The sequence below is a fragment of the Pleurodeles waltl genome, chromosome 9 (genome assembly GCF_031143425.1).
Source record: "Pleurodeles waltl isolate 20211129_DDA chromosome 9, aPleWal1.hap1.20221129, whole genome shotgun sequence".
Classification (NCBI taxonomy): domain Eukaryota; kingdom Metazoa; phylum Chordata; class Amphibia; order Caudata; family Salamandridae; genus Pleurodeles; species Pleurodeles waltl.
Window position 1 is genome coordinate 153,487,436 of NC_090448.1, and position 13,092 is coordinate 153,500,527.

The following is a 13,092-nucleotide window of genomic DNA, read 5'->3' on the forward strand; positions in this document are numbered from 1 at the left end:
GCACTAGCAAATAAAAATAACAAAATAGTGCCTCAATCACGTCGGGGACAGCGGACGGGCACTGATTAAATTGAATCAATCAGTGCTTGGTTCCTGGTCCACAGAGAGGGATGGAAATGATGCTTGGCCTGCAGTGATGAATTCCAAGGCTGTAACGAAGAGTGTCAGGCACACCAACAAACGGCAAGCAACGGGCGGGCTTTAAGCCCTTTCCTATACACAACAGAGTCTTGCAAGTGAAACGCATGCGCTAGCATATGCAGTTGCAGGCTCGACCGTAAAAACATAGCAGAGCTCATTGAGCATATGGTTGTCATGTTGCCAAACAGACCAGCAGTAGTCCTTTTCTTACAATTTATTTCCTGTCTATGTACAAACATGCAAGCTTTGCTTCCAGCTTTCGGATTTATCAGTCGGTCAAAAAAACAAACTACTAAGCTGTATGTGCAAGAACTGTTTATTTTTGCAATAAAGTATCTGCACTGTGGGTTTTTTCTAATTGTTCGAATAAGCCAAAATTGAGCAAATATTTAACATACCTACACTGAAATATTTACATTGATAAAGAAAAACACATTGTACAAATCTGCAGGTTTCAAATATAAACAATGTGATATTCTTTCATAGAACATCTGTGGTATTGACGGCAACAGTTTACTTAAAACAAATATGAAGGCCTAGCCTTGCACAATTCTGGAATACATTTAGATTTAGTTTCATATAAAAACACATTTCTGGATAGAGCGAATGCTAAAGTACAATTCATTTACAAATGCATAATAAAAGTGCCAAGGAAATATATTTTTTCAAATACAATACAACTTAAGAAATTGTGTGTGTATACACACACACAATATATACACACACACGCTTCAAATGTTACAGACCATCATGATTTACACAAGTTAGGAAGCAAGTTGAGAACGAAACGGCAACTATTCAATTTGGTGACTATGGTACAAATTGTTAATTAACGTATTTTAGAAAAGAAAGTAATGCATTCAGAAAATAACTCACAGAACTATTTTTATGTTTGGAACCTGACTGTGAACAATAAATTTTACACGTAATCCAAGCAGTAAAGTGTTGTTTATCCTTTTCGCTCTAGATCATAAGAGGACTTTTAATGATTGGCATCTTGGTTATTCTGGCTAGCTGTCACAGGATATGATGTTCCCAGAAAAGTCTGATGAGTAAGAACATTAAATTTACTTTCCTGGACACTGCTACAAGAAACTTGATCTGGAACAGCCGTCTGCTTTGCACTGTTGCCAAAGGTGGTGAGAACAGATTTCAACTCCTCTGAATGGTTCGGTGGCTCAGATTTCAAACCACTATTTGCCTTTGAGGTTAGTTGTTCATTTTCAGAAGTTAGTTTCAAATCTGATCTGTGAGTATGACTGCTCTCATTCGCCAATGCTTCATTTGTTGGAGGCTTGCTGCAAACCTCAATGTGAGGCATTTCATCACCAGAATCCAAAGACATGTCTTCTTCATCTTTCTGGTCGTTTCCTAAAGGAAATATATGGAAAAGAAATGAAAATTTTAAAGCAAATTATTCACACGAAAAAATGATTTGAAAGTCTGCAAATCTGACATAATATCAGGCCGAGGCTTGTCTTCTACCATTCCTGTTCCCCCCAGTCACACATTACAGTGAAAGTCAGGATTTTCAAATGCTAAAATCTTCTGCAAAATGAATATGTGCTTAGGTATGAGAGATCCCAAACTTCCAGTTTCTAATGAGATTGTATGAAAACAACCCGCAAGCTCTACTAACTCAGCTGTGCCTTCGATAAGGTAAATCGGTCCTTATTGTGGGAAAGGTTAAGTCAGTTAGGGATGGATCCTGATATTGTGGAGCTCCACTCAGGATCGGTTGCCAACGTGAGAGTGGGGGCAAATGGGGAATGTTCAGAGACTTTTGGGCTCACCAAGGGTGTTCGCCAGGGGTGTGTTGTTGGCCCCTACTCTGTTTCTCTTATATACTAATGGACTGTCTGATTTATTGGTGGAACACTGTAGGGATGTCCCAAAGGTGAATGGCACTAGTGTCCCGGTACTGACATATGCGGATGATGCGGTCCTTATGGGCCGCACTATGAACAGTCTCCGTAAAGCTGTTAGAGCCTATGCATCTTATATGTCAGGCTAGGGCCTAGAGATTAATTATAAGAAATCACATTTTATGGGATGTGGTAAATCTCTGAGCAGGGCTGGGGAGCTAAAGGTTGATGATCAAACTATCAGCAGGGTCAATGAATTCCCATATTTAGGGGTAATCTTTGACGATAAAGGCTCATGGAAACCTTCTATTGCTAGAAGAAGTATGCTCTTCCATGCCTCAATTGGTGCTACCTTTGATTTTGCTGTAAGAGTAGGAAGCAAACCCATTAAGCCCCTGCTTGAAATCTATAGGCGAAAATGTCTCCCTGTTCTGTTGTATGGTGCAGCACTTTGGGGGTATATGGATACTCGAGTGCCCATTATTGAAGAAAATCGTTTTTGCAGAAGACTATTGGGCGTTGGCTTCCCTTTTGCTATGGATTTCGATTTGGAGAAATGATTTTGCTATTTTTAATAGAGAGATTTTAAGGAATTGTTTGGCCTGTGATAATGTAAAATGCATTCCCTGGCTGATGTATATAAGAAAAGTAGCACAGGAGTTGGGGCGGCTGCATTTGTTTCACTCGCCCGAGGGTCTGACCAGCCAGGATAAGAATTGGGTGAAGGAGAATTCTTTAAGAATGCGGAGGGCTGAAAGAGAGGGAAAGGAATTAGGGAAACAATCGGTCAGGGATTTTATTATGTTAAAGATGGGGGTAGGTCCTGAGCCCTATCTTTTAGCAATAAATGACCTGAGGGAAAGGACTCTTATTACTCGATTCCGTTTGGGGGTCATTATGAATAACCTCTGCTTCCCGTTAGGTCAGTATGGTGTAAAATCTATTAGACCGTGTCCCTGTGACAGGGTGTCCCTGCAGACCTTGCCCCACTTTACTTTATTTTGTGTTTTTTATGCACCTTTTAGAAGACTTTTTTTTATTACCCCTGCTGAGGCCAAAGGGATTTGTGCAATTTCGCCCTGCTGTTATGTGGCTGCAAATGGCCTCAGATGCATTGGTATGGAGGGGTTTGGGATTGTTTTTGAGGGGAGCCATTACCTGGCGCAATAACCTAGAGTTTTTTTAAGGGATGTATTAGATTATTGTTCTTGAAAATTACGTTTGACCTGCTTTTAAATTATGATTATGCTGATATTACTGTTGTATTGATATTATGGTTATTTATTGTTGTCTATGTAAATCAAGGGTTAAATTATTTCAGACCGAATAAAGTTCTCTCTCTACTAACAATGTTTAAAAATACTTCGGTAACATTTATATGACTATTGTGTCCGTGGCACTTGGCAGTCTTAAAATCTATCAGGACGAACTCTCTCTGAAATTTTGAAGTGAACGCAAATTTTCTCCTTTCAATTTTCAAAACAATCAAGTTACCTATCTGTGGATCCACAATCCAACTGCAAAGTCCTCACCTTTTTCATTTCCTCAGGAACCAAACTGGATCCAGAGCATTTTATAGCAATAACTCCTGCGCATCAGCAGGTGGGGTGCCACTGAACTCTGTAATGGCATTGAACTATGTAGCAATCTCTCTCTGCCTCTGGAAGTGACGGTGCACCGCCGTTCTAACGCAATTACGTCAGTTTACCTTTTAACTATTTCGTGCATCAAAGATCATCCATGACAAACTGAAATAATGACAATGTGCACCATCTAATTTGGAAGCTTTTAATTATGTTGAAGGCCCACTCCATAGCATAGGTGTGAGGCAAATACACCCATCAGAAAAAGCGTTACCAAAGCTAAGTAATGTTCTTCTGAGAGACACTTGCAACTGCAGAGTCCTCACTTTGTGAACAGATACCAAACCAATACATCACAAAAGGTGGCGTATCTGAGGAGTAGACTTCTATCAGGAAATCGAGCAAGATCAAGTGGGCTAAATCACCTTCCCTGCAGAATTGATTTGAGAAACTGTACTGCCTGGTGAAGGTGTGTGTTCGGACATCCATGTGGAATCCTGACCGATGTACAACACCAGAATGCCTCTTGCTAATGCCGTCATGGCAGCCTTGGCTCTGAGGTAATGAGCCCGAAAGCTCTCAGGAGGTTTCTTTCTGGCCAGGACATACTATCCACCTGGACAATGTTGCTTCTGGACCACCACCTCCTTAGCACTGGCAATGCCATAAAAAGCGTTTTTGTGTTCGATGTGTGTGTACGGAGGTTGCACTGAAAGAACATTAACCTTACCATACAGTGTGCAGAAGCACATTCATTAAGAAATACTGTCTCATTGGCCAGTAATCTCGGGGAACAACTGTGCATGTTGTTGGATGGCATGCACATTAGGAATGAAAGGATCAAAATAAGGTCCCACTGAGACATAATGAAGAGCGCAGGAGAAAACATGCATGTGAACCCCTTCAAATAAACACATCACAACTGGTTGCTTGAATAATGTAGCTTGATCAGGCAAATACAAAAAGGTCAAAAGGGCCACACAAATAACCTAACCGTGCACATTGCAAAACCTTGCTGAGCCAGAGAGAACAAATACCAAAATATCTAACACTTTGGCCTTGGAAGTCTCATCACCAGGCCACAACACAGGCCACAATCTTCCCCCAACAACCATAATAACCAGATTTCGTGGGTGGGCACCTAGCCACCAAGGTAGCATCCTCTAGTTCAGCAGGCAAATAAAACCTGCTTAGCTGTTACCATTCAAATTTCACACATGGAGGTGTGAGGTGTAGGTTGTAGAGATTCAGGTGTAGGACACTGCCTTGTTGCACAGACAAGATGTTCTCCTGAAGAGGTAGTTAATCACAGAGGGAGGCAATAAATACTCAGGTTCAACAAATCAGGATACCAGACTCTTCTGACCGAAGCCAGAGCTACTTGGATGACCTAAGCCCAGTCTGTCCTGATCATCTTCAGAATTCCACGCAGGGGCATAGATAGGAAAGCATAGCGCAGGCTTCCTTCCCAATGCCTGCAGAATGCATCTCCAAGGGAACCACTTGGCTGAGTATGTAGTGTACAATAATGTAGACAGAGCAATTCCTCGTGGTGGTGAAAAGATACAATTAAAATTCAATGAGCCACTTGGGCTGAAAATGCCATAAGTGATCCATCAGGTGAGGTTTCTTGCGCTTGTCCGCACTGATGCTTCACAAATCTACCACATTTTTGGCCATCAGGGAGAGCCAGTGAAGGTCCAAGCATTTTCAGAGACAAAGTGTGTCCCAGCACAGTATCCATGACCTCATGCCACCCTGTTTGTTGCAGTACCACATGGCTGTTATGCTGTCAATTAAGACCTGAACTGGCTTCCCCTTGAAGGGAGGAAGGCCTTAAGACCTAATAGAATGGCAAAAAGCTCCAGCAGGTTGATCTGGCTAATCTGGTGTCACTACCTTTGCCCAGCTACATAATGATAGGTTCGAACCTAGGCATGTTTGGTATCAAACATGTTGGAATCATACCCCAATACTGTTGACAGCATTGGTTGTATGATTCCATGCACTCTGGGGGCTCCTTAGAGGGCCCCCAGCGTTGCTCCTACCAGTTTGCAGAGTTTATCCGGGCAGCCCGCGCTGCTGTCATCCTACAGATGGGTTTCTGCCCTCTTGCTGTTTGTTCTGCCTTCCTGGGCTTGAGCTGCTCAAAGGATTTCCTTTGGGAGAGGGAGGTAACACCCTCTCCCTTAGGAAATAAGTGCTACATGGCTTGGAGGGGTAGCCACCCAAGCCACGGGTATGCTTTTAAGGGCACATTTGGTGTCCTCTTTGCATAAACAAACCAGTCTTCACCAGTTCAGGGACCTCCAGTCCCTGCTCTGGCACGAAACTGGACAAAGGGAAGTGATCACTCCCCTGCCCATCACCACCGCCATCCTGAATCCAAAGTGGGCAGAGGCCCGGGGAGCATCTGAGTGGCCAGGACAGGCAGGTGAGGTCACAGTCCCCTCCTAATAGGTGGGCACCCCTGCTAGGTGACCAATACCCCTTTTAGGGCTATATAGGGTCACCCTCTTGGGTGGGTCCTTAGATTGGACGTACAAGATTCCAGCAAGACTCCTCTGCAACGTTTACTTCAACTTCTGCCCTGAGAAACCACAACTGGACTTCAAAGAAACCTACAATTTGCAGTTCCTGCGATGACTTCACTCTGCAGCATTGTTTCTCGGGCTCCTTCCAGCAACAGCAACTGCAACATTTCCCTGGCTGTGCATACTCTGTGGGTGGCAAGTCTTCACTCTGCATCAAGAAGCAAGAAGGAATCTCTCTTGGCATGAAGGAGTCACTCCCCTGCATCCGCAGGTACCAACTGCAATGACGGCCGGCAGCGTGGATTCTCTCTCCTGAAACTCTGTGTGAATCCTGTAACACAGGTTGTGGTCTTGAGTGGTCCCCTTGGTCCCCTCTACCAGGTGTCCAACTTTGGAGGTAGTGAGTCTTTGCCTCTCCTTGCAGGACAGTACCCCTGTGCACCGCAACTCTTGCAGCTACCAAAGTTTGTTGGGTCTTCTTCCAAGGGATCGTCACTTAGTGTAGCCCCTGTCTCCAGCACTCTTCCCTGCAATGTGTGGTCTCCTGCTTGCTGCTCCAGCAACTTCTTTCCAGGTGTGCTGAGTGGGCCTCACTGAGACTCCTGTGCTTGCTGCCTGTGAGTTGTCTGTGGGGGCTGCATACACAACTTCTTGCTCTTCTGATGCTGGGGGTAGCCTGGGACTCCGCTCCTTGGGTTGAGTCTCCCCCGTTCATTCCTGGTCCACAGCAGCTCTGCAACTTCACTTCTACTGCTCTTTTGCCTTTGCCATGGGTTGTTGGTGGTTTTTCCACACCACCGACAGAGTGCAACTCTTCTTCCAACTTGGGACATCGACTGCATCACTTCTGGATAACTTCCTCTGCTTCTGTGCTGCATAACCGACTCCTGGTCTTCAACGTCGACCTGGTCCTGCATCTCCAAAAGGGTGGGTAGTGGCTCCTGCCCCAACCGTACACTCCAACTCGAACTGGGCTTGGTCCCCTTCATTTGCAGGTCCTCTTCTGTCTCGATCCATCTCCTGTTTCTTGCAGTCTTGCTTGGGTCCTGCACAGCCCTTTCACAAACTTTCTCTGTGGGTTTGGGAAAAAACAGGTACTTACCTTTTCTCTCCTTGTCGCTGGGGGGCACCCTGGTACTTACCTTTTGGGGTTCCTACTTCATCCAGCTCCCCACTACAGATTGCACTTACCTGGGTGGGGGGGTCCATCATTCACATTCCATTTTTTTAGTATATGGTTTGGGCTCCCTCTGGGGTCACCACTGTTGTAAGGAAATGCCTCCTTGGCATGATTACCCCCTGACGTTTTGCCTTTGCTGATGCTAAGTTTTAATTGAAAGTGTGCTGGGACCCTGCTAACGAGGCCCCAGCACCAGTGTTCTTTCCCTAAACTATACCTTTGGTTCCACAACTGGCACAGCCCTGGCACTCAGATAAGTCCCTTGTAACTGGTACCCCTGAGAGAGAGTACTTAGAGATGCCCCCTGAATACCAATCCGACTACTAGTGTTAGGCTGACCAGTTCCTGCCAGCCTGCAACAAACCAGATGAGTTGCTGGCCACATGGGGAGAATGCCTTTGTCACTCTGTGGCCAGGAACAAAGCCCGTACTGGGTGGAGGTGCTTCTCACCTCCCCCTGCAGGAACTGTAACACCTGGCGGTGATCCTCAAAGGCTCAACCCTTTTGTTACAGCGCCCCAGGGCATCCCAGCTAGTAGAGATGCCCACCCCTTCGGCCACTGCCCCCACTTTTGGCAGCAAGGCTGGAGGAGATAATTAGAAAAACAAGGAGGAGTCACCCACCAGTCAGGACAGCCCCTAAGGTGCCCTGAGCTGAGGTGACCCCTGCCTTTAGAAATCCTCCATTTTAGTTTTGGAGGATTCCCCCAACAGATTAGGGATGTGCCCCCCTTCCCACAGGGAGGAGGCACAAAGAGGGTGTAGCCACCCTCCAGGACAGTAGCCATTGGCTACTGCCATCCCAGACCTGAACACCCCCCTAAATCTAGTATTTAGGGGCACCCCAGAACCCAGGAAATCAGATTCCTGCAACCTGAACTACAAAGAAGGACTGCTGGCCTACAAGCCTGCGACGGACTGTCTCCAGAGTCAAAAACCTGCAATCAGCGACGCATCCAACAGGGACCAGCGACCTTTGAAGCCTTAGAGACTGCCCTGAATCCCAGGACCAAGAAACTCCTGTGTGCAGCGGCTCTGCTCAAAAACAGCTACATCTCTGCAACAAAGAAGCAACTTTCAAAGAACTCACTCTTCCCGGCGGAACCAAAAGACTTCACACACTGCACCTGACGCCCCCGGCTCGAGATCCAGAGAACCAACATCACAGGGAGGACTCCAAGGCAACTGCGACCCCGTGAGTAGCCCGAGACGACCCCCCCCTGGGCCCCCACAGCAACGCCTGCAGAGAGAATCCAGAGGCTCCCCCTGGCCGTGACTCCCTGTAACAAGGGACCCGACCCCTGGACCAAACACTGCACCCGCAGCCCCCAGGACCTGAAGGAACCGAACCTCAGTGAAGGAGTGAATCCCAGGCGACCCTCTGCCTAGCCCAGGTGGTGGCTGTCCCGAGAAACCCCCCCCTGTGCCTGCCTGCACCGCTAGAGTGACCCCTGGGTCCCTCCATTGAATCCTATCTAAAACCCGACGCCTGCTTTGCACACTGCACCCGGCCGCCCCTGTGCCACTGAGGGTTTGTTTTGTGTGCCTACTTGTGTCCCCCCTCCCCCCCCCCCCCAGTGCTCTACAAAACCCCCTTGGTCTGCTCCCTGAGGACGCGGTTACTTACCTGCTAGCAGACTGGAACCGGAGCACCCCTGTTCTCCATAGGCGCCTATGTGTTTTGGGCACCTCTTTGACCTCTGCACCTGACCGGCCCGGAGCTGCTGGTGTGGTAACTTTGGGGTTGCCTTGAACCCCCAATGGTGGGCTGCCTATGCCCAGGAACTGAGACTTGGGTGTCTTACTTACCTCACAAACTAACCATTACCCATATCACCCAGGAACTGTTGATTTTTGCACTGTGTCCATTTTTAAAATAGCTTATTGCCATTTTAACAAAGACTGTATATGATATTGCTCTAATTCAAAGTTCCTAACTTACCTGTGAGGAGTACCTTGCATTTTATGCATTTACTTCAAATCTTGAACTTGTGGTTCTTAAAATAAACTAAGAAAATTTATTTTTCTATATAAAAACCTATTGGCCTTGAATATGTCTGAGTGTGTATTCCTCATTTATTGCCTGTGTGTACAACAAATGCTTAACATTACCCTCTGATAAGCCTACTGCTCGACCACACTACCACAAAATAGAGCATTAGAATTATCTAATTTTGCCACTATCTTACCTCTAAGGGGAACCCTTGGACTCTCTGCACACTATCTCTTACTTTGAGATAGTATATACAGAGCCAACGCCCTACAACTGTGTATTGTTATAGCACTGTTTTCTATTACTTTCTATGCACATTTCTGACAATTAAGGTGTATATAATAGTGTTTACTCACCTGCTAGTAGAGTATTGCCTATATGGTATTTTAGTATCTTTGTCACTAAAATAAAGTACTTTTTTTTGTACTGAGTGGTTCTTTCATGTGTATAAGTGCTGTGTGACTACAGTGGTATTGCATGAGCTTTGCATGTCTCCTAGATAAGCGTTGGCTGCTAATCCACAGCTACCTCTAGAGAGCCTGTTTTCCTGGACACCGACTACACCTCACTAATAGGGGATACCTGGACCTAGTATAGGGTGATAAAACCACAGGTGCTCACCACACACCACAGGCCAGCTTCCTACAACCACTTCACCCCAGACATGATGCATCTGTCACTACTGTGATCCCTGGGTTGGGAAGGTCAGAAGGTTGTTTAATCGCCACCACAGAAGGGCTTTGGCTGCCTCCTCTGACATGTGGCTGCTATCCATAAGGCAGACCAAATGCTGAACCAACTGCAGACAGAGGTTTGTAAAGCCTGGATGTGCCAGTGGGCATGTGGGACCAGCAACATGCACAAGGCTAAGAAGCCTCAGTACTGTACACACAGGAACAAACGAGTGTGCCCAAAACATTGGGATCACAGCCTGAATGTCCCAGTCTCGCTCTGCAGATGGAAAGGCCATCAACGCCACCATATGTAGGATGGCTTTGATAAAGGGGATCCTCTGAACATACTGCAAATGGAATTTCGGCTAGTTGATGGAAAAACCCAGGGATGACAGAAAGGTAACTATTGTCTGTAAGTGTTCCTGCTGTGGCAAGCCTGCGTTCTGCAGCCAGTGGGCGAGGTATGAGAATAAATATATCACTGACCTGCAAAGATAAGCCAGGGGCACCAACATCACCTTTATAAAGAAGGGTAGGGGTGAGGCTGAGGGGTAGAACGGCAAACTGGAAATGCCTGGACCCCACCATGAACCACAGAAAGCACCTATGCCCTGCAAGAAATGCACATGGAAGTATAAATCCTGCAAGTCAAAGGACCCCATTACCTGGATAAAGGGAAGACAGAAACTCGGCCAAAGACACCATCCTAAACAAGTCCTTCAAAGGAAGGTGTTCAAAGGTTTAGTATCAGCATGAGCTCTGTACCTTTTAAGAGCACCAAGGAATAATGGGTGTAGCACCAAATGCCTTTCTCTGCCTTAGGGACTATTTCTATGGCCCATTTCAACTTTGGATTCTACCCATCCTGCACAAGGATAGAGACATGATCAGCTGAAGTCTTCACAAAAAACAGGTGAGGGCGTGAATTTGAAGGGGACAGTGTAACAATTAGCAGCACCCACTGTATATGAGGAATGCCTATACGTCCCAAGACAAATGTGTGGCATGCATCCAGGCATAATGCCTGATCGTGACACTGGTACCCATGGTGCAGCCCAAACAGTCCATCATGTCTAGGCCAGCCTGCAAGACTTACTTGGCTGCATCCTGTCCATCCCGATTAGTCTGAGCAAAGGCATTCCTGAATTCATCAGGGATAGCCAGTAAGATCTCAATGGCCATATCCCACAGAGCATGCATGCAGTGTCCCAGAAGGCAGAATTTGTTCAGGACTTCAGTGTCACACTGGTGGAGGAAAAGAAGGTTTTGCAAAAAGCATCAATGTACTTCACCTCTGTCAGGAGGTACCGTCTGGAACACATTTGGATTTACGTTGCTGGGTGAAGACTGAATCACTAAACTCTTGGGAGTTGTGTGTCGAGTCAAAAAAACTGGATCTCCAGAGGCAGGCCTATGACATGTTTACATTGTAGAACATATTGACTGCAATGCAGGAAGTGTGAGGTCAAGGGATTAGGCGCACAAGGGTTATCGAAGTGCAGACAGTGAGGCCCACAGTAAAAGACTGTCCTTCAGTCAGAAGTCTGTCTTGTAAAAGCAAGGGCACGTACTGACTGCCTTTACCATACACTCTGGAAGAGGTGAAGCTTAGCCTTCTTTAAGGCAGCACAGTTGGCCCTTAGTGTGTACTAATGTTTAAGAAGGTGTTTCAGACAGCTTATCCAGCTCTCAGATTACACAGGTGTCAAACCTGCCTTCAAACTAGGTTGCAAATGCTGTCATTAGAAAGCATATATATCCCTTAAATAGACAGATATTACAGATGTGCACCTCAGGACAATACACTCTGGGTGCAGAGATGCTGCACGTGCATACATATGGTATTTCTAAAAGACAAACCTAGACAAAAGACAGTGCTGCGGTGTACATGGCCAAAGACAAAAGTCAACATATGTACAACTCAAATACTACGGATGTTACAGGTATGTTTGATGCCTGGAACCAAGTGAAGAGCATGAGTATGTAAACTGGGCTTCTCCAGAAGCTTGTCATTCTCTCTGCTTTTAAGACCCCGGGGTACTGGTAAGCTTCCCTCACAAGATCTGTGATCTCTGAGTCAGCCCCTCTCCTGAGTAATGAAACCCTGATACAATTGTGAGCTCCTATCATGAGCCTTATTAACTCCTACTTTGCCCCCTCTTTCTATGCACTTAAGCGCATACTACAAAAGTGAACTCACATGAGGACGGTGATCTGTCAATCACCTGCTCCCCAGTGCCTAGAAGTCCCAGAGTGCACGTGAGGTCTTTCACTCGGTTAACTCTCTTGTTCCTTGAAGACTCTAATGCAGTGGGGAGTTCCCCTTACACGGCCTCTGATTTCCCACTCAGCTCTCTCTCCTATGCCTTGAAGCCCCACAGTGCATATGCGAGAAACACTCAGTAGACGTGCAATTTCCCTTGCCTCGGACTCCCAGACCACTAGTGGATTCCACTAAGGAAGCATAAGATTTCCCACGTAGCCCTGTGGTGTCGTGTGGAATGAGGCTCTGCATGAACAAGTGAACTTCCCACACTTCACATGACTCCATTGGTGACTGCTAATTTCCACTCCTTTCACTCACAATGCGGTCACAGGCACTGTGCATGAAGGGAAAAAGCAGCACCATTGTGTCACCATACAGAAACATAACCAATGACCTTGTGGCCTTAAAATAAAGCCACACAGCCATTGGTAATGTCTTTAATTTTCCCTCCACTGTCCTCCCTTGAAAGCATGGACCCAGGGGGAGAAGCCCAAACCAATCCAGGCTTTGCTCTCATGATGATTATTCTTAAAACTGCATGACATCAAAGCAAGGATTGGCTGGGTAGGGTGTACCCAGCGCTCCAAGGGGAGACCAGGGGGGCTGTGCTGAGTTCCCCCGGACTCTGTAAAAAAAGCACTGGTATGTGTCCTGAAGTGCACGTCAAGTTGGCCACAGTCAGAAACCTGTCCAGTTTGACATGCACACTGGACTTCAGCTGATGCCAATCATTGCAATCACTTGGTTTAGCTCTCCCTCTCTGCCTTGTTACAACACCTCAACATCTCACATCATTAACCTTCGGTCGGAGCAAGCACTAGCAGGACTTGTAAGTTTCAAAATGATGCACTTGTGC

General features: G+C 46.3%; 1 protein-coding gene across 2 annotated transcripts in view; it reads right to left on the reverse strand.

Moving 5' to 3' along the window:
* Positions 1–441: 441 nt before the first annotated feature.
* The window catches only part of TASOR (transcription activation suppressor), a 773,668-nt gene continuing 761,017 nt past the window's right edge, over positions 442–13,092 (reverse strand). For both annotated transcript variants that reach the window (XM_069206460.1, XM_069206459.1), the window contains one exon: positions 442–1,512. In XM_069206460.1, coding sequence (XP_069062561.1) covers positions 1,124–1,512 — 389 coding nt within the window. In that variant the 3' untranslated portion in view covers positions 442–1,123. The remainder of the gene's footprint in view (positions 1,513–13,092) is intronic.